This window comes from Parasteatoda tepidariorum, chromosome 3 (genome assembly GCF_982258835.1).
Source record: "Parasteatoda tepidariorum strain Cologne lab strain chromosome 3, Ptep-v5.0, whole genome shotgun sequence".
Taxonomy (NCBI): domain Eukaryota; kingdom Metazoa; phylum Arthropoda; class Arachnida; order Araneae; family Theridiidae; genus Parasteatoda; species Parasteatoda tepidariorum.
Window position 1 is genome coordinate 110,710,784 of NC_141757.1, and position 27,177 is coordinate 110,737,960.

Genomic DNA, 27,177 nt, shown 5'->3' on the forward strand with positions numbered 1-27,177 from the left:
GAAAAAAATTGTCACCGGCTAGGCGAGTCTTCATGATCTTGAAAAAAGTTATGTCTACGTGAGTCGTCCTTCAATGGTCATCGGACAGTTGATTGACAGGTGTTCCTCCAATAGTGGTGCGTTTATTTTTTTCATGAGATCACCTTGCATCCGACTCCGGGAAACTGGTGTATAATCATGGCATTAAACACTAGGGCTGTAGTCGATATTACTTGAGTTTTCTACATTGTGATATTAGTTTTGTAGTGATAGTTCAGTACCAGCATGTCATTTAGTAAGCTCCGTGTCCCGTATAAAACCTTATCTTTCGATGAAAAAATTGCTGTAACTCGAGAAGTAGAAAAGGGTGTTAAAAAAATGCATCATCGCAAAAGAGTTTGGAATAGCGCCTAACACTCTTTCGACTTCTTTGAAGAATAAAGAATTTTGAAATCTAATGGAAATCGCAAGCGAGCTAGAAAGCCTGATTATCCTGATGTGGACGAGTGTGTTTCAAAGTGGTTTAAACAAGCACGGGACAAGAACATCCCTCTCAGTGGAACTCTTGTTCGTGCAAAAGCTGAAGAATTTGCTATCAGCTTAGGTAACAGCAGCTTCAAAGCAAGCTCCGAATGGTTAGATGGTTTTAAGGAAAGAAAAGCAAGTCTTTCAAGTCTGTGTGTGGTGAAAGCTCAAGTGTGAACCAAGGTGCAGCAAATGAGTGGGGGGAAAAAGTTGCCGAAATTATTGAGTATACACAGGACAGAGACATTTTTAATGTCGATGAGACAGGACTTTTTTTCAAATGTACCCCTGCAAAGACTCTTACTTTTAAAGGTGAAAAATGTAGTGGTGGAAAACATAGTAAAGATAGAATCACCTTACTTGCTGGATCAAACATGGATGGCACTGAGAAATTACCATTACTGATGATTGGAAAATCACAAAGTCCACGGTGTTTTAAAAATGTCAAATCAAAGCCTATAGAATACCATTCTAACACAAAAGCATGGATAACGGCGCATATTTTTGAAGAATGGCTACTTGATCTAAATCGCACATACCAAAGAAAAAACAGAATAATCATCCTGTTTATTGATAACTGCACTGCTCATAAATCGATACCCACTATGGAAAATATCACGGTTGTTTTTTTTCCCGCCAAACATGACATCAGTGGTGCAACCAATGGATCAAGGCATCGTTAAAAATCTGAAGCATTTTTACAGATGTCTAGTCGTTCAACACCTCCTTACTGAATCTTCTCAAAAGCTTCCCATTACTCTCCTCGATGCTTCAAGAATGTGTTTAAATGCATGGTCCAAAGTCAGCCAAAAAACAATAGCAAATTGTTTTCGGAAGGCAGGATTCATCAGGAACACTGTCCCTAGCGATCTTTTCAATGAAGAAAATTTACCTCCCCCAGTTGCATGGGAAGACAACATTCTGTTCAATGATTACGTCAGTATGGATGAAAATATAGACATTTGTGGAGAGTTATCGGATACAGATATTCTATCTGAAGTTCTAAACAATAAGAATATTACAACAGAATACGAAGGAGATATTGAAGATGAGGTAGAAGAACAGAGGCCAATTCCAACTTCAAGTGAGGCAGTCGTTCATTCATCAGAATATCGACGCTATGCAGAAGGACAATCTGACGTAAGTGAAGCTGTGTTTAGAGCTATAAATATTCTTGAAGATTTTGTTAGAAAAAATCAAGCAAGCTCTTTAAAGCAATCTGATATAGCTAAATATTTTTAAAACTTTTAACGTTTTAATTTAAAATTAATAAACAATCTTTGTCTCGCAATGTCTGTTACGAGTAATTATTTTAAGACATAAAAATAACATTGTTTGGATAATTCGAAGTTTGGATAATTTGAAGTTTCACAGAGGCCCCTTGCCCTTCAAATTATCCAAGTTTGACTGCATTAGTGGCACTGTTAGAAACTCATCTTTCTTTTACTCTCTTGTTTCTCATTATCTTAAAAACAGCTTTCATTTTTTTAAAAATTGTTTCTTGTTGTTTTAATTGTTTAATCATTAATTTTTTTTTAATTTTTGTTTGTTCGTTTTAATTGTTGTTAATTTTATCTTGTTTGTTTTAATTGTGATGCTTTTCCTTTTCAAGAAAGGTGAGACATTAAACTCGCAAACTAGAAAAATTTGCACTGTAGTTGGGGAAAAAATATTTTTCTGTGGAAACAACTATCTTTAAGACGAGCCTCCATCGCATCTGGTCTGTTGAACTATGCTCAAAAAAATATTATAAGATAAATCTCCTATTTAGGAGAAGGTGACATTCTCTGTACCCTTTTTAGGAAAGAAGAATCATCCAGAAATGGAGAAACGAATGACACCAAACAATTCATGATTTCTACCTTAAAGAGAAGAATGTCTCTTCCATTCTAAAATTGATTCTTGTGCTCCAGGGAAAAAGAGAATTTGATGGGAAAAGGTTAAAGGAGAAATTAAATTGTGGAAAATAAAATCTAAGAAATATTCTACATTCAACTTTCAGTTTAAGAAGTGTGCTTATAAAAGAGAAATATTAATTGAAAAACCATGTATAACAATATTAGATATTTTGGCTGAGCAAATTTCTTTGAAAATGCAAAAACGTCAAAGAATGCTCTGTCAAATGGTCTACATTGATGAAGCATGGATAGATAGCAGTTCGACATTTCAGAAATATTGGCATAAAGGTATTAATAAGTTGTACTATATGAGAAAAATTTTTGACTTGTATCAATGGTTTATTTACGAACATCAAGTAGTTTAAAATCATGATTTAAATCATGCCAACCATGCTTAAAAAGGCGTTGGCAGTAACAAAACAAAAATTAAAAAACTTCATTTATGATATTTAACATGTTTAAATATTTTCAGCTTTAAATTAATACTAATATTGCTTATTGTTTTTTTCCTAGGTTTATCTTTGGCGACAAAGTGATCCCTATTTAAGAAGATGCATATTTACTTCTCAAAAAGAAATTTTAGTTTCTGATATTCATATAAACCACTATTCTGTTGGCCTTATTTCTACAAAAAATGAAGGTTATTTAGGACAAATAGTACCATTTAAGGGGAAAAGAGCCGCTCCCCCACCTTCAACTTTACACCCTCCTTCTAATTTCTCTAACCGAGCTTCTTCAGGATTGGTCATTCTGCTTGACACTGATGACTGTCACTTTATCAAACCCAAGAAATTACCTAACATTTATCGAGCAACATCCATAACTAGTGACTCTAAGGGAAGAAATTTTGCTGTTTTGCAATCCAATCCAAAAATGGGGTATTTAGTTTTAAATGCAATATATTTTCTCATAACTTGTATCTTATAATGTACCTCATAATTCTTGTACTGTATATCATAATTTGTATCTTATATACCCATGTTATGTGTTGCAAATGTTGGTTTTATATGGTGTATTATTTGTTTGAATATGGTGATTTCAGATGAAAATTAGTTATTCAGAAAAACTCTGCAGACAATTCGAATTGCAATGATAATTTTCCTACATTTATTAAAATTACAACTGTAAGAAAGTGTTTTATATCAGTCATTTTTCTTAATATCTTTTGAAATTATACTGTCAGTACAGTCTACATTCCTTAGTATTCACACCCACTACAGCAACCCTTCCATTAAAACGACCCATACATAAAGTTCCATTCTCTACTCCAAAGATGCAATTTCATTTTAGTGCCCATTAAAGCATTCGCACTAAACCATTCATTCAACTAAAATTTAGCTTAAGTTGTCAATATTTTGAAAAAAAGTTTCTGAATTTTTATTTTGTTTTCGAAACAAAATTAACAATGAATCATTTAAAGAATCATTTTGCAAGGAAGCATTTAATTTAGCCACAGATTTCATAGTTATTTATACCAAAAAAAAATTTTGATGTTATCAGATAGTATACGTAAAATATCTTGAATTCCTGTTGAATGAACAGAAAAACAAATCCCTAGATTTTTATTTTAGGTGGTCTAGTATATAATTATAGGTAAACATTTTTGCCATTTTAGCACTCACAATATAACAATCGTAAGTTGCGATCTCCATTTTCATTTAGATAAAAGGGGTTGTTTATTGTGCATTAAATGAAAGCAAGTTAATGTTTTTGTTCCTTTTCAAAATCATATGTTTGCATAGTTTATGCTATTTAATTTATAATGTTATTTAAGTAAAAGATACTTTTGTTAAACTAGCTCAATATAATAATAATTTTCTATCACTGTTTCAAAGTGTTTATTATAAAAGATTTTTTGTTTTCACTGTTTGTTGTAGAAAAATATTGTTGGTGTAGAAAGATCAAACGATTGAGTTTTTATTTTTAATATTAAAAAATCAAATAATTTATTTTTCTAAAATTTTATCAACAAATTATAATTTAAATGTTTTTATAAATTTCAAGCATTTTTAAAAATGTGATGTTAAAATTTAATGTTTAAGGAAATATTTTTAAAAAAATTATATTATCTATAATTATAAATGGTTTTATTACATTTGTATAATTTGAGGTATATGTGTTAAATCTTGAAAATATTTATGTAACCAGTAATACTTTTTTTTAATTTTATTTTTTTAGGTTAATTGAAGTACCGTGGCTTTCAAATTCCAGAATGCTTCAAGATTTTGCGAGACTTTTATCAGAAACTCATGTTCAAGATGAATTCCATGACATCATTGTGAAGGTATTGTGCACAGTAAATGTTATGCACTGAATATATTGTTATAATGAATATATTCAGTCTGCTGTATAACTGGAATAAGGTTATGCAGCTGATTGTCGATGATGTGACTAAAATAATATTTTGCACCTTTCAATTTTTTTTTTTTTTGCCTACCTTTAAAATATATTTTTATAATTTTTAAATCATTATCGATGTCATAGTATTTGAAATTGTTAGAAAACTATTAAAAACAAAAGTTTTTTTTTGTACTTAAAAAACTATGTATTATATTGTCTCTAAAGTATTTATTTTATTACCACACTAATATAAACAGATCTGGCATTTTTACTTAAGTTTTTTTCAACGTTTATCAGTATAAAGTTGTTTTTTTTAAGAATTAAGTTTTATCTCAGATTTTATCCATACATATAACAAATACCATACATATGTAAGCAAAGAACCATGTATAACACACAAAGAACCATGTATGTTAGCACTCTAGCTCTGTTACTAAAGGTGTGGCTTACACCAAAGGGCTAGGGGTACATAATCTATTTAGTTAAGCTAGCAAAAAATTGATTTCCCATAATTAGTTTAATTTATGTTAATGAATATAACCGATATGTTATTCTCAAGAAACAGAGTCCCAGACCCCTATCTTGAAATAGATTTGAAACAGTAAGGAGTTTTACTTACTTAGAATCAATTATTACTATTGATAACAGAATGTCTCCTGAAATAAAAAACCTACTCTATCTGACAAATAGGCCGAGAAGTTTTATTAAATCTAGGTTTCTTTCTAGAAAAAATTTAATTTACAAATCATAATCTTAATTTACAAAACTCTTGTCAGGCCGGTCTTGACATACACCTTCTGAAGCTTGGACAATGACAAAACTGCAAAACTGGTGGAATATTGTATCGCAATGTTTGAGAGAAAGATTTTGCGGAGTATACATGGTGGTGTGAATGTGAAAGCAATAACTGGAGAATAAGATTTAACTTTGAACTGTACAAGATTACAAGAACAACCTGATATTATTAAATACATAAAAATAAATAGAATGAATTGGATGACCGATGTGATTTGAATGATTGATGTGAATACAGTAAAAAAGATATTGCTTTTTAGACCTACTGGAACGAGAAAGCAGGGGAGGCCACAGTTGAGATGGGTTGATTCTGTGGAGTCTGATTTTCTTGCAATTAATGAAAAGAATTGGAGATCAAAGATAAATCGGAAGTCTTTATGGAGAAATCTTCAGAGGAAGGCATTGACCCACATTGGGCTGTCTGGCCAACTATGATAATAAATAAAACCTAAGTATTTTGTGTCAAAAGCAGAGATGATTGTGCTGCGAAATAAATCCGGATTCCTGGATTTTTTGCCAACTGAGGTTCGAAAATTTCCTAGAATCCAAGTTTGAGAAGTTTCAAGAAATCATCTATCTCATTTATGTATAAAAATTCTTGTATATTTTATTTAAAAATATTGGAACTGGAATTTATATTTAGCAGTAATTGTAAATATTTTTTTGGTAGAACAATAAATGTGATTAGAGATGAAAGTAAACTTATACGTAATTATTCAGTTAAATTATGCTGCATATAATTTATTTAGAATTTCATGTTGTGAAAATATCAATGATTTAAATTTATAGAGACATAAATTTTTTGAAATGCGTCATTAATGATTTTACTCAAGAAATTTTCAGGATTTTTGAGTTGGGCTCACAATCACCCTTGCAAAAGTTCCAGAACTCACTTTTAATGATTTTTATTTAATTTATTTGCAGGGAAAAAAGTGATTACAATTTTAATGGTTTGATTTCCTCCTAATTCTGTTTTAATTTTCAGGTAGATAAAAGAGAATTTGCTGCTCATAAGTATATCTTAGCTTCCCGCTCTGAATATTTCAAGAAACAGTTCAATAAAGAGGCTTGTGTAAATGGCATAATGCAACTAGAAAATACAAAAGCTGAAGCTTTTGAGCACGCTATGAAATTTATTTATACAAATAACTGTGATTTTTTAATCAGTGGATTTGAAGTGAAATGGGGAATCAATAAAGAGGTTAGTTGTTTTATTTTTCTTTCTAGTGTTATCTAAGAGAGTTAATCATATGTTAAAAATAAATGCCTTTAATACTTACTTTAAGTGTTTGAATAAAACAGGGATGAGATTTTTCCGCTTTTTTTCACTTTTGTCCAGGGCCGTAACTACGCCGGGGCCCCGATGGTCAAGGGGGCCCCATATGAAGGGACCACGCGACATTTCTTCAAAATAGTTTAACTATATATATATATATATATGAAAGAGATTGTGTGAAGATTTGCTAAATTCTTCTTTTTCGTAGTTACAATCGACTTTAACATAGGGTGAACGACTCTTTCCGAGAATTATTTATCTTCCTCAAAAGAGCAAAAACGCTTCACAGAAAAGAGGAACGGAAAATTCATTTTTGAAGCTATACCCCTAATAAGAAACTTTATGTTGTTCTGAAATTAACTTGAATGGGCAAATAAGGTGCCTTTTGAAATTTGGGAGAGTAAAGTGAAAGTGGGAAAATATCTTTATTTTTTGAGGGTAGAAAACTTTATTTTGTTTCAAAATTGTAAAGAAGTGCTTCACCCCTTCTGAAATTTAGACATTCTCAAAAGTAAGTTCTAGCAGAATTAATACATTCAGAAAAAGAAAAAAGCTATTTTTTTCAACATTTAAGTTATTTTCCAAATAGAAAACTTAATTTTCCTCCAAATAAAGAAGAGAAATCTGCTTAAATTTTTTTTTAAGGAAAAGCAAATTTAAAGATATTTTCCAAGTAGAAAATTTTATTTTCCTCTTAAATAAAAACGAGGGATCTAAGAAAGTACTTTGCTTCTTCTGTAATTCAGACATTCACGTAAATAAAGTAAAATTATTATTTAACTCATTTTTTTCAACTTTTAAGCTATTTTTCAAGTAGCAAACTTTATTTTCCTCGTAAATTTAATTGATGAGCGTCATTCCGTCTGAAACATTGACATTCACTACAATAAAGTAATTTTTGTTTATAAAATAGAATTAGCAATTTCAGACAAAGAAACTACTATTTTTTTCACCTTTTGAAGCTATTTTTCAAATAAAAAAATAAAGTAGAACTCCCCCCCCCCAACCTAGACAAATACGTCGGTTTTGTTTGAATTTTCTTCCACATATGACAATTTCTAATTTATTAAGAAAAAATTTTAAAATTTAAATTTAACCAAAAGAAGGGCTCAGCATAAAAAAATAAGACAAGTGTTTAGGAAACTAAAATAGTTGCCTCTCTTTTACCCTTCCCTGGTGTAATAAAATGCATCCTTCACTGACATATATTTTAAAGCATTCCTTGACTCTCAACACTTGCAGATCACCAACCGAGACAGTTATCTGACCCCTCAAAATATAGGCATCTCCTTTTACACCATGGGAAAATGTCCTTCCTTTGACTTCTTTAAATTGCCCTGGGCTTTACGACCCTAGGCTTTTTGCCCTTTCATAAAATATCATATATTTCCAGAACCATGCATTTGTCGCTTAGTCACAGTTGTCTTAAACAAGCAATTATCTAGATGTTCTAGGAAAACAGAAGCAAGCTTTATAGGGATCGAAGGGGATTACTTTTGTTGGCATATTTTTTCTGAAAGAAACGTGGGAATCACTCTCTGCTAAACTTCAATTTTTAGCTTCTTTAATTGCTTCATTTAAGTTAACTATTTTTAATTCAAATATAGATTTTTTGTTAACTTTTATTTTGTTCAATCTTTCAAATTAAAATTTAACTTTAATTGATTCTAATTAAAATTATTTGCAACTTTTTTTAAAATATAAATGTCATTACTTTGGATTACATCAAAACGAAAAGGAAATTGATTTCTAAGGAGGTAAGCAATTGTTTACATTAAATTATTTAATACATTCAAAACTGCGTATTAATGTACTGTTGGAATTGCTTTTTTTATATTCCTATATCAAATTGCTTTTATGTAATACATTTTGTTCTTATTTTATATTTTTAAAATTAAGACCATTAAATTTTTAAAATTGGAAATTTGATTTTTTATGCTTTTTAACAATTTTGCTTTCATTCAAAATTGAAAAGCAAACTTTGATTTTGTTTAAAAAAAACATATTTAATTTAATTAAAAAATCGCATTTAATTTAATAAAACGCTATAAACATTGTTTTGTTGAGAATAACTGAAAATATCTCATCATTTAAAGTATTTTGGTTTAAATAAGCCATTGTTTTTCAATCAATAAAAAAAAAGTTCTTCGAAGAAAATATTTCATTAGGTTGTTTTGATATTTCTTTCTACTTTTATGAGAGACTTTAATAGATTCTTTAAGATCAGCATTATCTACAGTGCATTAAAATTAAGCTAATTTCAAATTCCTTGGTTTCACTGACAAAAATGGTACATCTTTTAGTTTTATATACTTAAGAGAGAAAAAAAAGAAAATATGTTAATTCAAAAAGCAAGGAAATATCACGATTAGGTTGAGAATGCAATTAATCTTCTTTTAAATTTACTATTTCATTCTTATCTTATATGATAACCACATTATATTGAGCGGTGCTAAGACATCAAACCCGTTGCACATTTATTCTGTCTCATTTATTTGACTATCTCTGTTGTTTTTGCAACACTAATTTATATAAACAAAAGTAATCTTTATTCTAATACAAAAAATTAACCTTAACTTATACTTCAAATATTAAAATAACGAAGAAATATATTTGCTACAAACGTTTAACTAAAATATTATTATTAAAAACAGCTTTAATTAGAAAAAAAAATCATATTTTCAAAAATGGCACAATTTGTTTCCATAACATTTGAGGAAAGAGGTAGTGTTGAGCGCACTTAATATAGTGTTTTTTCTTTTTTTTAAATAAAACTGTTATAGGATCATCAAAGTAATTATCTTGTGATAAAAACTTTCTGAGAACTTTTTTCATGCATTATTTTTCTCAGTTGAAAGTATACATTTCTGAAAATTTTTATACTGAAACTATAAATATTGCTGATGTAGGAAAGGAATTTATCCGACCATCAGAATTACATTTAATAATTTCTTCAAAATGTGTGAACATTTCTGTTTATCAATTGAATTACTTTATTTTCCGTTTTCAATATTGGAACAAGATGCGTAAAACATTACACTTAAGATTAAATTAATTCAAGTTTCCACTTTTTTTTCTTTCTAGTTTTGAGAATTTTTTTTTTCCATTGTGAATATGATTTTCTTTGCAACCAATATTTAAGATATTCATTGAAATGTTTTGTTCAAAGCTATTGTATTTTTCAATATAGAAATCCAAATCAGATAAAATTCATTGCCATGACAAACCATTAAAAAGGTTTTCTTCTTATTTTTCGTTTTGGAAAAATAAGAGAAAACCTTTTTGGAATATTAAAAAATATTAGTTTCTTGTCATAATTTTTTATCATATATGACATTACATGACATCATAAATACATATATTTATTTGTTATTTTGTCTGTTCAGAAGTTTCGATAGGCAAAATATTCATGAATGAATTCTTCTCAAAATATTAATATATTTTTAGGACCCTGTACAACAAATACCATTTTGTACTAGAACTTATTTATCTTACATTGCTATGCTATACAGACAAATGAGGTAGTATTTCGTCTGTATTTTAAATCACTGAACCAAATAAAACAAAATACGAAACAACAGTGCTTATATTTGAAAAGTTGAAATGTTTCTTTTTTTCATGTGTGTGTACAAAAAGTACTGTCTTTGAAATGCACTCATTGTGAAGAAGACCATCATAACTTCAAAACATCAAAACTATTTATCCTATCAGCTTGAATTACATCTCATTTAATTATGTATTAAAACTTTGATCGAAAATCTTTCCTTACGTGATCTACTACTTAATTCTAGAAATATCTACAAGCTTTTCTTGAAACATTTGAAATGTAAATTAATTTGCATTCCATCACAAAAGTTTATTTTTTAATTCGATAAAACAAATGTTATCAAGCAATTTTGCATACACATATCAATAAATAATCGTCAAAATGAAAAGTGATTTAAAAGCCATTTAAAACTATCTAGCTTGTTATGTATGAAGGAATGCATGTGAATTTAAATTATGTAATGAAAAAATATGTTTAACTTATTAATTAAAGATGATAGAAATTCATGATACGTTATTGAAATAACCAAAAATAAATTATAAAAATTTTATTTCCTAGTAATCATACGTTTAAAATCTTGGTTACAATAAATTAGATGACAAGAATATGTAAAAAGCGAAAATACGTAAAAATGTCTTAATATGCAGACAAAACGTTAAAATTCAAACTTAGAATCTTTTTCTAAAAGCACAGTTTGTTCGTTTCTCAAAATGTAAGAAATCTTAGTCAAATCGAGATATTTTGTTTCTTCTTTCTTTTCCTCATATTAATAATGTCTTAAAATTAATATATCCTACCCTTTAACATTTGAAAGAAAATTCTAGCGTAACTATACTATACTATATCATAAAAATTTCTTATGCTTATTCCTAGTATTCTAATGTAACACTTGAAAAAAAATAACTTTTACACTTGGAAGCTCTGAAACTTTATTTTATATCTAAAATGACTGACCTATATGATGATAAACGACTGGTTTAGGAGGAAAGGAAAGTCTAAAATATAAATAGTTGTTAAACATCTCTTTTAAATGTAATTGCTTATCTATAAAATGTGTATGAGATAATTAATTTTTCCCCTATTTGAACTAAAATTGAAGGAAATTTTTGTATGAAAATCTCACTGAATTAAGAAATTAACAGAGAAGTTAATGACTTTGAGTATTTACATTTAGATTACGACAATAAAATTTGAAATAAGAAAAGAAAAAAACATTAAAAATTGTCAGTTACTAACAAAAATCACTATAATGGATTAAGGATGTATGTGTGACAGTGTGTAGAGATTATACTTGTTGTTATACTTTCTCAAAATTGAAACTTATGAAAAATTATTTGAGAAGTTCGATGAGACAGGATCGATTGAATGGACTTACTCTATTGTTTATTGAAAACGAAAGAGCACGAAATATTGATTTCAGCGATATAATTGATGAATTTGCGGCAACTAAGGCCAGGAGAAATTAATTTTAAGTTTTGAAATTTTTTATTTCTGATTTTAGAAAGATTTATGTTCAGCAATTTTAAAATTGTTATAATTTATTATTTAATTTTTATTAATGAATAATAGATTAGCAAATTTAGTGGACTGTGTTTCAAATTATGGATGGATTTATATTTTGTACTAATAATTGTAAATATCATTTTATGACTTTTTTTTATTTTATATAAAAAAAAATTTCTTTTCACCTTTTTTAAAAAATTTTATTACTATGAAATCTATTTTACAATTTACTTTAAATATTTTTCAAAAACTGAAACTAATGTAAAATTTTAAATATGAAATCTTTATTCTAGACATGTATTTTAATGCAAACTGATGTATTATAATCTTTCTCAACAAACCTAAGTGTATAAATCTATCTACCAAACTAGAACCATTAAATACATTTAAAATCTGTATTTAGTATGTGTTTTGTAATTATTTTTAGATGCCTTGAAGTCACTTATTTGTGTTTTGTAATTAAAAATTAATTTTTTTAAATGTAACATTTTACATTCTAGGGTTAAATTTACAACTTACAATATTTTGTAATCCCATTTCTATGTGAACAAGTGACTTATTTTCATAAATATATTAATCAACATGATACATAAATAGCTAAAATGACGATTAGAGATGGAGTATACAAAGTTTTAGAAAGGGCCCCGGCAAAAATTTGAGCCCCAGGGCCCCGAAGGGTGAAGTTACGGCACTGCTTTTGTCTCTCGAATTTCTGCCTTTTTATCAGAAACTCTGATTCTCTTTGAATTTCGCTTTTTTTTAAATAAATATTCCGCTTTTTCTGAAAATTCAGCCACTGAAATATAATAATTATTTTTATTTCCGATTTTCAACGGTAAACAGAAAATTCAAACTACAAAGCTACCAACCCTTTCCACATTTTTACTTATTTTAGCTATTTTCTCCGCTTTTACGCACAGATGATAAGATTTTCCACATTTTTACCCGGCAGCCAGATAGCTCGTATTTTCGTAATTCAAACGACGCTGCTTCAGACAAATCTTTTAGAAGTCGCAAGCCTGGAATCTGCTAATATCTCGATTCTTATTCTCGCGATTTTAATATCAAGCATAGCTTTTCGTTTTTACGTGATTTAAAAGTTTCGTGTTGCGATTCTTATTTACGAGATTTAAAATCCGATATCGTGATTTGTATGTACGCCTTTTTAAAAACCTATTGTAACGATTCGTATTCACAAGAGTTTAAAATCCAATCTCGTGATTCGCTCATGCGGTTATAATATCAAACATCGATTTTCGTCTTATACGTGCTTTAAAAATAAGGCATTGGGATTTGCATTCAAAATTATGCCTCATAATTCTTATTTATGCAATTTAAAATTTACGCATCATGATTCGTATTTACGCGATCTAAAAATTATGAATCGTGATTTGTATTTACGCGATTTAAAAATTTTATATCGCAGTTTGTATTTTGTCATTTTCAAAATCGTATATCTAGTTTCATACTCACGTGATTTCAAAATCCATAATCGTGATTCATATTCACGCTATTTTAAAATCCAGGATTGCAATTTGCATTCGCGCAATTTTAAGATCAACTATTGCGATTCTTATAAGAAGTAAATTTTTCTTGATTTAGTTACTCTAAAGATGACTGTTTTTCTATCGACGATTATTAGTATATGAAGGTGTTTCAACATCAGCGAAACTTTTGGAAAAATAGTTAATTAACTCAGCATCAAAATGCAAAATTTAAAAAATAATGTTGCTGTTATTTATGCTATAAAATGCAAAGTTCTTATCAAATGAAAAATAATTATCTAAACAGTTGCTGATTATCATGTAATTTTTCAAGCTAAAATAGCAATTTTTGTATGTTTAGGAGTTACTATATATTTCTACTTCACAGTTATTGATATGTTTCACAGGGCTCTAATTAGATCAGATTATAATATAAACATAGTGATTTTCCAATTGTAAAAGTTGATTTTCTTTTCAAAATAATTTAAAAAGTCATGTTACTGATATATTTGCTTTAAATCATGTAACAGTATTTATTAACAGAAATGGAATGTTAATGTATGTTCTCAGTGGTTTTAATTTGCTAAACCAGACAGTTTCTCAAGTAATAATTGTCTCTTATGTGAACTGAGGAAAAATATAATTTCTAGCTTTATTTTTTCAATTGGTAATTTTTCTTTTTACTAAATGTTAAGTATCGATGTAATCATTTATATAATAATAAATTACTACACAATTTTATGTCAACACATTGTTATTTATTATCTTAAACTGTCTGGAATTTATTATTAACCGATTGCGCTTATGTAAAATTTACTTGCTTGGAAATTCAGCTTTTTTGCCTTTTGGCCAATCTCATCCCTACTAAAAATGGTCAGTTTTTATTGTTATATGAAATATCACAATAAAATAAAATAAAAATACTCTTTAAATTAAAGTACATTTTATGATAAAAGAAATATATGCGTGTATTTCAGATTTAATTGTGAAATAATTGTATTTTTTTGTATAGCTTTTATAAAAAAACTTTGAAAAGAAATGAGTACTGTCAGTTTATGTTTATATAGACTACATTAAAAATATTAATTGAAGACTGCTTTTTAAAACAAATTAAAAACTGCTTTTTATTATTAATTAAGCAGTATTTTTATTTTGTTTTCTATTTATCAAAATTTAAACTCTAAGTAAAATTAAATAAATAAATAAAAAATCATTTATCGCAAGATTTTTCTATCATCTGATTTATGGACTTATCATCTGATTATCATCTGATGCATTAAAGCATTCATTTACTGGGTCAATTTAAAAAAAAAAAATTAAAAAAAACTTATAATATGGTGTTTTTTGTGCTTCAAAAAGATTTTACTGTCCCTTGTTATTGATTTTATTCTTCCCTTATCGAATAGATTTTATTACTGCTCCAATTATGAATTCATTTTAGAAAAATAAATTACAAAATTTGCTCTATAATAAAACTATGAAATTTACAGACAATATGCCAATATAGTAGCAAAAAGATTTCTTAATTCTTTTCACTTAATCTCAAGGAAAGGTTTTAAATTTTGATATTTGAAAAATAAATTTAATTAAACTCCAAAAATATTATGACAATAGAGATAAGTTATTAGCATTGTAAAAATTGCTGTATGTTTTGATGCCAAAAATTTATATATAATTTGATAATTAAAGAAGATTAATAGGTCATATTGGAAAAGTCTTTTTAATATTTTGTAAATAGTTTAGATTAATCTTTTTTATCAATAGTAATGATTCAAATTTTTCTCTCAAGAATGGAAAGAAGAAGAAATCTGGTACTAAATCTTCGAAAGCTGCCAGCCCTGTCCTGATCCTTTTAGAATTGTCTAAAAAACTTGGCCTAAATTATTTAGCTAAAAGGTAGTATACTTTCTTATGTATGATTATAATAATCAAATAAAATAATGACAATAAAAGTATTAATGTATTTCGAAAACAATGGCATGCCTGGAGCAAACTCCTTGATTAAATTCTCCTTAAAATGAAGAGAGTAATAATATAATATCTAGAGGATGCGGAAAAAAAATGAAAAACCATTAGATTGATGTATAATCATTAAATTCTAAATTCTTTTTTAGTAAATGTAAGTGGAAATTATTTTTTGGTTAAAATTTATTATTTACAGCAAAATTTTGTTCTATTTTCCTAAATGTCAAAATTATTGAAAAACTTAATGACTGAAAATTTTATTTCTTAAATTGGGAAATCATATTTTATCCTTCATTACCAGTTTTACTTTTGTTAAGTGTTTGCCCAACTTATATATATATTATTTAGTTATAACTTTGTTACTGACAATTCCATTATTACAAGATAATTTGATTTTTTTTATGTACTTACTGACCTGTTCAACTATTAGTAATCAATTCATCTTCTTGTTGAAAGTTTAAATAACTTGGACTCTTCTCATGCTGTAAAGAACATACATTTAAACAAAAATATTGTTATAGTATTTGCTACACGCATAAATTTTTTGCTGATTATGAAACACAAGAATTAAGTTTGTTGCATACATTTTTAAGCAAAGCATTTATTTTATTGTTTTCTTAAATTATTATTATCATTATGTTAATCTATCTTGTCATTGCATTTAATTTTTTTACAACTCAAAAAAGTGGCCATCTGCCTTGCTGCAGGCATGTCAATAATTCAGTTTGTTTCAGATTAGAAAATGTGAAATTGATTGATGGCAGAATTTATACCTCTGATGCTGATCCTCCAAAGGACTTGATCTTTAAAAGAAATTATTTGTAAGTTTTTTTTTTTTTTGTTCTTCCCTTTCTCCAAACTGATTCATCTATTATTGTCTTTATTTATTTACGTCATTTATTTATTATATTATTATCTTTATTTACTCTGTCTTTATTTATTTACTCCCTAGATCCACCTTACATGATGCTTGTTTAATCTCTTCTGATGGAGTTGTTTTCAAATGTCACAAATGTATCCTGATAGCCAGGCTTGACTATTTTCATAGTATGCTGAACACATGCTGGTCTGAGGTAAATATACTTCATTTATTTCACTGATCTTTTCCATTTATAATTATTCCATGTTCCTGACTTTAAATTGTTTACATGTTTAAATGACATGTTAAATTTTCAGACTGCAAATCTGGAACAGATAAATTTGCCTATTCCATCTCAAGTGTTGGAAGCCATTTTAGACTACCTTTACTTAGATGACAGTGCTAAAGTCAATGGTATTTTAACTTTATGATAGTCTTTATTGTATATTTTTAAATAAATAATAAGTGTTTTCTAAGTATTGTTTGCTAGTTTCAAAACTATTATTTTATTATTGAATGTCACTATTAAAGAAGACGTTTGTCATAACTCTCTTGAATAAATTTGAAAAGTTTAACTGAAAAACATATTAAATGACATTTTGGAAACTTGAATGATCAACTGGAGGTATTGAACACTCATTTGATGGATTAAGTTTTATGTGTAGAGTTGTTTTCAATTTTAAAAAATTGAATTAGGTTTTATAAACATTTTCTTGATATATTTATAAATTCTGACATTCATTTTCTTTTAATGGCACTAAATATTTTCTTCCGTTAAATTCTTTAGTGGCCGTTTTACTAAGTTGGTAATATAAGTGCAAAAGTAGGCTAATGCATTTGTGATTTAAAGGAGAGATTATTATGTTTCAAAATAAAAATTACCTCTCACATAATTGAACAGTGCTATGCATCAGTTTCAGATATTGTTGCAAAATAAAAGTTATTAACTAGCATAAACATAGTTTATGTTTTTACTACTAAACGCTTTGAATCTTCGGAAAACATTCACAGATATTTTTTTTTGTGTTCAACACTTTTTAGCCAATGTATAAAAAGAGGTTGATTCACTATTGCACTTATAGCCTCAATTGATACAAACTAAAATCTAATACCGTTGTACATATATTCATTTTTGTAACACCTGATGACATAGAATATTTGTATTAAGCATAACTGTTTTTATTCAGTTTGAAAATTAGTATAAACATTCAAAATGAAGAGTGTATGAATATCTTGTGCCATATACTTATTTTTGTTTGTTATTTTTCAGCATCTGATGATGTTAATTATCTTTCTCAGACACTCATTTTTGCTGATCAGTTAATCATTCCTGTATTAAAAGAGATGTGTGAAGTATCTTTAGTTAGACTTAGTACGTTAATCAATTTCATTTCTATTTCTCATGTTTTTTTATTCATTTTTGGTTATAGCAGTTTAATTAAATAGTCAAACCCCATGTATTAAATATGGCATATTACAAACAATTTGTAGGATTTTTCCACCGAGACCTAATGTTAATAATATGTATATATATTTATAAGGGTGCAACTATTATGATTAATTCATAATTATTATGATTTCGTAGTCAAGATTACAGTCTTACTATTAAGTAATAAAAATAACTCTTTTTGACAATATTCATAGTAATCTGTTTAAAATAAGTTTTTTTCCCCTAACCAAAATTTATGAAATTAAGTTGTTTGCAATAAATTTACCATAATTTTGTTTCTACTCTAACAATTCTGAAAAAAAAATGATCTGATAGAACAAAGAAATAAAAAAAAAGCAAAGGGAAAAAAATTTTAAAATGATCTGGTAACAAAGAAATAAAAAAAAGTTAAGATATGTCATCTTTCTCCCTTCCAACAAACTATTCTGAAACTTCATTTTCTTTTCTATTCCATAGAAAAGCAAAGAATTTTTTTCATAGAAAAGCAAAACAATATAAACTTAAATATGAAATGATGTGAACAAAATTTCTAGTGATTCAAATGCAAGATAATTAAAAGGTAGAGATATGAATGGTTACAAAATAAGTAGAGATATGAATGGTTTCAGAAGAAAGTTAGTGGTTTTTTTATTCAGTTATAGATGTAAAAAGTATACAAGATTACTTGCTATTTTTGTTTTGTTTCTAAAATGTATTAAATAAAGAAAATTTTTTTAATAAAACGAAATTATTAAAGCCATTGTCATGAAAAGGTAAATTTTGGGTCAGTAAGCTATAAGTTTCCAGTAAACAATGATGTGTCATATTAATTTTTCAAAAAATAAGTTCAGTCTTGAATTCTTCTTAGAGTAGCACCCATTTTGTATAGGGAAAAAAACTAAACCAACTTTTTTCAGTTTCTCATATTTACATATTTTAACATTTATCATGAGTTATTGAGTAGAATTCGACATAGTTTACACTCTTTAATATGATACCCCATTTCAGCGACCATTTCATTTTAATGACCAATACGTGAAGTCCCATTTGCTATTTCATAGATGCAATGTTATTTTAAAGTCTATTAGAGCTTCCATACTGAACTATTCATTCCAATATAGCAATTTAAATTTAGTCATTAAATTTTGAATAAGTTATGCATTGCTTATATTTTTTCTTCCTAGTTACCTTAAAAAACTCTGCAGAGCTTCTAGAAATTTCATCTTTGTACAATGCTTTACAGTTAAAGAGATCTTGTATGCAATTTATTTGTCTCAATTTAGCTGCTATGATAGAATCTAAGTAAGTAAATTACCCTCAGTATTTATCAATGCTTAACTATACCATTTTCTAAAATAAGCAGTAAGAGGCACTAAAAAAATCTAATTTATGGATAATTATTTCATATTTAAAATTTGTTCTACACTATTTCTTTTCTTAGTTGTAGTGTCATACCTGCCGAGTCTCCTGTATTTTATGACTATCTGCTGTTTACCCATATATTCTCACATTTCTCCGTATTGTTGAAGAAATTTTTTAAAAAAGATTTGGAGATAAAATATCTGCTGATGGCAAAAATACTTCTCTTATTCCTCAACAGCTAGTGCTATAGTCAATACTGCAGTATGTTGAGTGATTATAGTTTAAATAATGGTTTAAAAAAATCTTCTTTAGATTCAGAATTACATCTATATTTTTTTTACTTCACTAAATGTAAGTGCTTATATTATTTCCAATTTTGAATTTATCTTTTTTGACTTAATTACTTATGCACATGTCAAAATTCAAAAATTGATTATGCACACGATTATTTTTGACATGATTAGATTATACATGATGTATCAAAACTTTACTCGTAGCCTAAAAAATGTTGCTAGTAAAATCACCATTACTTTATTTTTCCAAAGTTGGCAGGTATAGTTGTCTATATATATACTCAAAAAAAGCTGACAATATAATATCCTGTTTGCTGATCAAACTTGTAATGAATTACAAGTTATGAATGAATTACGTAATTGTTAATGAATTACCAATTATGTAATGAATTTCCAGTTATTTAAATTTATTTTTGAAAATATGATGTTAAAAATGTAACTGAAATTAAAGACCCTGTTTTTTTCTAAAATAATGAGTACAGTAAGCAGAAACAATTTTATTTGCTAAATAATTAGGTTAACTGTCAAAAATAAGAGGTGGAAAACATTTTAAAATTTGATAAAATTTTTGTTATGAGACTTTTGATGGAAATATATATATGTGTATATTTTTTAAGGAGTTATTGTTAAAATTCTTCTAATTGTCTGGATAACATGTGGATTTGGTACTGCACTGCAAAACTAATATTCGTTTCGAATTATGTGAGCTATTATATTGATTTTTAAGAGAATTTTTGCTCACAAAACATTTTTTCATTCAATGCTGATCATAAAATATTGTTTTATTCAAGCATTTGTGTGCACAAATTTTCTTTCGATTTGTTTTAAATTATGTAGACAATTGTATTGATTGTTAACGAATAGAATTTTATTCAAAGCATCCATTGAAAAAAAATTTAAATCGTTTTTTAGAAACAAAATTAAGAAAAATGCTTCTAAAGAAACTGAATCATTGTTTTAAAATTAATAGAAATTGATTATAAAATAATGTTGGCACTGTGTGTGAATGCATCTCTTATTGTTATTTATTGCAACTAAAAATTTATTCCAGAACTGAAATTTTATTATCTATGTAATATTTCAGAGTTCTTGAAGTTTTGAGTGATGATGTCATGGAGGAATTGACTACTTATTACAGAAATATGGTAAATAAACCCTTTTTTCCATTTAAGTGAAGTATGAAATTTACTTTCTAAGAAGTTTAACAGTATTTTGTTAGAATTTTGGTGTATGTGACAGTTGCAAATTATTACTATTACTTTTATATGTTACATTAGCAGCAACAGTGACGTAATGTGGGTATCTCGATACTGATTGATTGTTGAAAAGTGGCATTTGTTTAAGTTAGCAACTATTCTTTCCATTCTGTTTTGAGTAAGTCAAGCCCGTCAAGTATCAATTCTCTTAAGGGACACATTCTGAATTCTTTCACAAAGGTTTAAATTTTCTCACTATATATTTACTCAGAGACTTAACACAAGGACAGGTAAAACATAAAAAAACTGATTATGTATCGAAGTTTCCAGGTACACAAAACATAAACAAATAATAAGTCTAAGTGAAAGAATTATATTTCAACTAATTTGATATGCAATAGAGCTCTGTATTTAATTAACTTATCATTAATTAACATTCTAACTTATGTAGAGAGACTCAACTTAAATGCTATTCTGCTGATAAAGATTAGCTGACGTCATAGGTCACATGTGTGGATATAGGAGGTCTTCTTGAAGAGCAAGCACCCAATTATATACAAATAATTATGTACTTCCCCATATGAAAATTTCCAATCTTTGTGTATTTTTTTAAGAAAGCACTTTTTTTAATTTGTCATTGAGTATTTTACCTTTATTACTATTATTATTTTTAAATGTTTTTAAAATTTTCTGGGAAAGAAAATTCAAGCAAACAAACCAATTTCTTAGAAAAGACTCCTCAGTTCAATTTGAATTTGGCCACGGGCTAAGATATGACTTTAAACATTTTGATCAATTTCATTGATTAGAATCAAAATTGCTCTTTGACTAGTGTAAATGTTAATAATTTTATCATCAAAATTTGAAATATTTTAACATAATAATGGTATATATAGTGGTCGTTCAAATAGTAGAAAAAGGGGCAAAATTTAGAAGAAGTAGTAAAGAGCTTGCGGAATTAAAAAATGGCAAATCAAGGAGAAAAGTTGTCATGCCACTTTTCTTGGAATCAATCGTGAAACACTTGCATTGTTTTTTCAGTTACGCTGCAGCACAGTTTACATAGTTCATTATACATTTCTTTTTCCTATTTTTTTTCCTTAAACTACAATATATATGTTGAAAATTATATTGTTTTATTGTCAGATTAGAAGTGTTTATAATATAATGCAAAAAATGTTTCAGGAACTATCCCATAACCTTCAAAAAATAGCAAGGTAAGGAATATTGGGCAATGTGCATTGTGAATTCTTTTAAACAAGAAGCACAGACCAGACAAGTATACTGTACAAGGTTCATTTATGAATTACCGAATGATATATTGCTCTTTTAACATATGTCATGCAACTTCAGGCAATAATTTAATAGAATTAGACATAGTATTAACTGGTTAAAGGTTCTTAAGGCTTAGAGATTCTTAAAGCTTTAACTGACTAGGGATAGAAATCCTCACTTTACCTGGTTCAACTTAGGTTTATTTTTTAATCTTGCTTAATCTGTAACATGTATATTTTTATGTATCTTTACAATTTTGCTAGTCAATATTCTACTTTCATCTGTGACTGTATCAAACACTATATTATACTTATAGGTACCTGGCATGCATAAAAGAAGATTCATCTCAGGTAATGCACCTTCCCGTGAAGATCTGGTAAATCTGGAAAAGCAGTTTCCTGTGAGTGACTTGTACAGTTTTGAGAGATCTAGATCTGAATCTCATGAAAATAGAACCAAAAATAGACGTAGGACAAACTCTTGGCGCTCAGAAACTAAAGAAGTAGCTCCGCATGCTAAAGACAGTGTCAATTCTAATAGCAGCCCAGCTAATGGTAATCAGAATATAATTCTCGATTTTGTGACTCCAGAAACTGCTGAAAATAAGGTACAATTTTTCATTTGTATAATCATTGAAAAATCATCCATTTTGTTGTATACAGTTAATAGACTTTATACCTTTTCAAATTTTGAGTTTTTTTGTTCTTTTCAAACTTGAATTAACCCCATTTTGTCATGTTTGTGAAAAAGAAAAATAACCTTCTTGTTTGCCAGCAATTCTTTTTCAAGAATGCTCTGACTAATTTTATAAAAAAAAAAATCTAATATCAGCAGAGTTGTAACTCTAATTATTAATATCAGTTTGACTTGTTTTCCATTTAAAATGATTTCTTCAAAAGAAATAAAAATTTGAAATTTTCAAACATCTAGTTGCTTAATGAACTAAAAATGATATAATGATTATGATATTGTTAGTTTTACATGGTTTTTTACTCCAACATGAGTTCTTATTTTAAATTATACAATTTTCATTAGATACTCAATTAAATAATTTTTAGATGCATTCAATTGAATTTGTACATAACATGCCTGAAAGTAATGTTTATTATTCAATTTTAAAAATTTTGGTAGAAGTTAAATTTTTATTTTAATGAATGACACAAAATTTTAAATGCTATTAAAATGTTTTGCAACGGTTCTTAATTGTGTCAGTTTGACTTAGTGAAGCTATTCCAGCTCTTGCTCATTTAATATCTATATTCTTTTAACAAAATATTAAAATTAATGCACGTTTTTAAAAATTATAAATTACTACTGAAAAATAGAATGCTGTTTTTTCGATAATTTATTATATAGACCTAGTTTCATATATTAAAAGGTAAAAAAGTGTTTGTTAATATGACATAATTGACAATTAGATGTTAATTATTTATTATGTCAAATAATAAAAGCTCTTTGATTCGTTTTAGCTTGAACCACCTATCTGGCCATCCCCCAATGGCAAAGAAACTAAACCGATTCCCATAAGTCCTAAAGTTGATAAACAAGGGCAGTGGATAATGAAATGCCCCACCTACGAAGAAGTTGCAAGTTTGGATACGATAATGTCAAAAGAAAAGGAATTAATAGTCCTTCAGAAGAAATCAAGGTAAGCATAATTCATAATGATTATTGTTATTCATTGAAATGTTATGAAAAATTGAAGATGAACAATTCTAGTCAAGTAAGCATTACAAAATTGGTTCAGTCTTTAAGTTATTTTACTTTTAATAAAGTTAACTGCTTCTTATTTAGTATAAAATCTATTTGCTCTCCAAACCTCCCTTATTAAAATTGTTCTATATAAGGTTTTGTAATTAAGTCTTTTTTTCTTTTTTTTTCTTTATTTTGGTGATTTATTGTGAGAAAAAATCATCTCATGTTATCTACCACTGACTGTCCAACTAAAGAACTCTTTTTTCCAGAGCATTGTTGGTGGCTATAGTTACGAGGTTTAATTGTTTCAAGTAATTGTATACTATAAGCATTTAAGACATGTTTTTACTCAAAGAAGCAAAGAAAATATTAAAAATTCCCTTCTTTGAAAATTGTTTTTTTTTGTTTCATAAGCAGACTGCAGGCTTTCTTTAATTAAACAAATAGTAGCATATCTTGTCTCTTATAATTTGTGACCGGCAAAACTTGGTGTCGATTTAATTGGAATTAAAAATTGTATATACGAAGCGCTAATATCTAATATTTTTTTAAAACAGTAACACAATGACTACATGTGGAATGTAAGTTTGTAATAAATAAGATCAGACTGCTTTTATCTTAAATATTTAAAAATTCCTTTTTAAAAAATGCAACACTATGTATATCTAAAAAACGGGTTGTAAACTCAATCTAAAATGCATCATTTTTTTTTTTTTTTTTGCATGGGGAGGTATAAAAAACAGTTCTTGATTGTTGACAAAGTTAAATAGTTAACATTATAGGTCTTAATTTGGAGATTTATGAGAATTAATCAAAAGCCAAACTAGGTTTTAATCTATAAAATTTTGCCAGTATCCAACAACTGTTTTTCCAATTTTATTGTAAGAATTTTGTTGTTTTGCTTTGAAACTGCTTCTATGTTTTAAATTCTTTTTTTTTTTTTAATTTAACGTCACTAGCATTAAAATAGAATTCTACAGTTTATAATTTTTTCCTCACTTAGTCACAATGGCTCAAAGGAGTTTGGTAAAAAAAAGGGTTTTTTTTTTAAATATAAAATAAATAATTACAGTCTAAATTTTTTATAAAAAGGTTCCAACGTAACAAACAAGTGAAACGATCTCTGTGTATGTATTTTCTTTTTTATGTTCTTATATTATCAAAATTTTCTTCAGGCAATTATGATTTGAAAACTAATAATTTAAAATTGCAGTATGTTATTACATTATTCTCTATGTTTTAATTGTAGCAGTGTAGCTATAAAACGGATGCCTCATTTGTCACAAAAACAGAAAAAAATGACCAAGCCTATCGGGGACATTCTCCAGACCTCTTGTAGCCCACCTAGTAGATGCCCATGGTATGCATCCATTTGTTGACTTTTAATAACATTAACTGTAACAACACACACTACAACATGGAAAGTTTCTTTAAGATGAAAATATGTGCTTCTTGTATAATTTTGGCCGGAAATAATAATCCATTTTTTGTTTACCACACACCGCTTTCCCCAAAACTCCACATTAAACAGTACTCAGTAACAACTTAGAAAAGGTACTCTCATTGGCAGTGAGACCGCAGACAACTTGGCGTTGTTTGTGATATAAGTTTTATCTTCCTTCCCGGAGTTAGGAGGCTCTAAATGCATTAGAGAGTTCATGAAAAGCTTGATAACTTCTCCTCAGAAACTATACATTATGGACCATTTCTCTTTATACAGACCGTGATGGCTGAAGGGATAGAGGGTTCGCCATCTAATGAGGTGAACCGTGTTCGAATCCCAGAGATGGCTGGTCAATTGAAATTCCCCCATCTGATTCACACCGACTACAGTACTTGCGTAAAATATCCTCAGTGGTAGACGTATCATTAGCCCCTCTCGCCGTCAGACTAACCTTGGAAAGTTTCATAGTTTTCCTAACCATGTAACACAAATGCGGGTTAGTTCCATCAAAAAGTCCTCCATAAAGGCAAATTTCTCCCAATACTTGATCCAGGAGTTTCCTTGTCTATTGGATTGGGTTTAAACTTACAAGGCTACGGAGTTGAAAGTTATTATGTGCCTACTAACGTTCAATACTTGTTAAACAGCCAAACAAAAAAAATTGGGTTGGCCATTTAACAACGATTATTATTATAATATACAGAATAACAAAGTTTCATCTAAAGGACAGAAACAACTTAAGTTTGTTGCACATTCTTTGTTTTTATTTTATCTAACTTGTTATGCCTCCCTTTTTTATATTATAAATGAGGAATTGTAATTTGTGTGTATATAGTCTTTTCTGTTTTACCTACATTGATAAAAAAAAGGAACAATGTAGAGCTTAGCTTCATGTATTTTTTTTAAAATTAAGATATACTCATTACTGATGTAACATTTTTTACTTATATTAAAAAAAGTATGAAACAGTTGCACTAATTAAATCACAGTTATGTTACAAAACATTTTAGACTAAATATACATTTATACTTCGTTTGATGTCATTTTTTTCCTCCTTTTTAGGGCAAAATTACCTGAACAGTCTCCTCCTTCGCCTTCTTTCTGGGATTCTCTTTCTAGACAAGAATGGCCTTCAACCAAGTATGATATCGATTTTCTGTGAATAAGATAATAATAGGAATAATTACTTTTCCTTTTTGTTGATGGTTGATTTTATTGCTAATAGCTCTGGGTAAATGTATTTAAATTCAATATGAAATTAAAATAGTGTAATTTTTTTATGAAAACAATATAGTTATTCAATTAACACATGAAAAGATTTATTACACCTAGTTTTCTGATGATTTACAAATGGGCAAATTACAGAGTTAATTAAACAAATCATGTTTGCAAAATATTGTTTTATCACAAAAACTATAGAATTTCCTCATTTTATTCATTAAAAAATGCCCCAAATTTTTTTTATTGTTTTTAGTATAAAGAATTGCAAAGTATATGACAGTTTCTCAAGATGTATTCAAATCCTTAAGAGTTAATAAATCTTGATTCAAGATTTATTAAATTTGTAGCTGTTGCACAATCTTGTATCTTTTCTACAATTAACACTGCAATGAAAGAAATAAAGTTTGTTGCAATAATATATTGTGCGGCTGACTACCGACAATGTCAACCCATCATCTATCAAAAGGCACCTCCTGGTAGACCTCCTGTCTTATGTACTTGTGAATAAAAATTTAATAATTGTAGTGGTATTTACGCTACTCCCTAACTAGAATTTTATCTGTGATAGCATTCGATGAATGGATACCACAAGTTGATTCATTGCCATTTTTACGAAAGGCTGGGAGAATTGTAATAAAATCACCGGACTTAGAGTGCTGTTCATGAGAGCTGTATTAAGATCATGATTGTGGGCGTGATCGCTGTTCTGTTGCAATTAGCAGTTGAGTGTGTATATGCTCCTGTTGTGTGTGATTGAGACTGGGTAGTAACAGGGTAAGGAGGACGATGTCGCAGTCACAAATAGGAAATCAACTGTTCACATCCATCAAACTAGGCGAGTTCATATCGAGATAGGCATGTTCAGACCACATCCGAAAGTTACCAATAAACATTTATGCTGAGATTATTTGCAAATGCAAAAATATCTCCGTAAGTTTTATTCAAATGTTGTTTTTCTTTGCACATAATTTTGAGCCTTGTTATTCTAGAGAATGTTTCAAGGTTTTTGTTAGTTAAAATGACTATGTAAATTTACTAAAACATTTGGAATTCATGATAATAAAAAATTATAAATCTTAACATTTTTCATC

The 27,177-nt window shown here is 28.0% G+C and overlaps 1 protein-coding gene and 1 long non-coding RNA gene across 5 annotated transcripts in view; one reads left to right on the forward strand and one right to left on the reverse strand.

The window, feature by feature from the left end:
* The window catches only part of LOC107444495 (inhibitor of Bruton tyrosine kinase), a 62,901-nt gene that overhangs the window by 16,072 nt on the left and 19,652 nt on the right, over positions 1 to 27,177 (forward strand). For 2 of the 4 annotated variants that reach the window (XR_015432698.1, XM_087159934.1), the window contains exons 10-23: positions 2,916 to 3,280; positions 4,581 to 4,686; positions 6,523 to 6,738; positions 15,137 to 15,243; positions 16,047 to 16,133; positions 16,265 to 16,385; positions 16,489 to 16,585; positions 17,442 to 17,543; positions 18,785 to 18,902; positions 20,340 to 20,400; positions 22,043 to 22,333; positions 23,196 to 23,374; positions 24,671 to 24,781; positions 25,928 to 26,005. Coding sequence is in view for 2 of the 4 variants with exons in the window: in XM_087159934.1 (XP_087016060.1) it covers positions 2,916 to 3,280; positions 4,581 to 4,686; positions 6,523 to 6,738; positions 15,137 to 15,243; positions 16,047 to 16,133; positions 16,265 to 16,385; positions 16,489 to 16,585; positions 17,442 to 17,543; positions 18,785 to 18,902; positions 20,340 to 20,400; positions 22,043 to 22,333; positions 23,196 to 23,374; positions 24,671 to 24,781; positions 25,928 to 26,005 (2,039 nt within the window). In the remaining 2 variants the exon portion in view is untranslated. Of the gene's footprint in view, positions 1 to 2,915; positions 3,281 to 4,580; positions 4,687 to 6,522; positions 6,739 to 15,136; positions 15,244 to 16,046; positions 16,134 to 16,264; positions 16,386 to 16,488; positions 16,586 to 17,441; positions 17,544 to 18,784; positions 18,903 to 20,339; positions 20,401 to 22,042; positions 22,334 to 23,195; positions 23,375 to 24,670; positions 24,782 to 25,927; positions 26,097 to 27,177 lie in introns of all 4 variants that reach the window. The other 2 variants (XR_015432699.1, XM_087159935.1) reach the window with 2 other exon arrangements.
* Positions 25,788 to 27,177, reverse strand: part of LOC147814163 (uncharacterized) — a 37,491-nt gene continuing 36,101 nt past the window's right edge. Inside the window, exon 3 of the long non-coding RNA XR_015432700.1 lies at positions 25,788 to 26,021. This is a non-coding gene — a long non-coding RNA (uncharacterized LOC147814163). The remainder of the gene's footprint in view (positions 26,022 to 27,177) is intronic.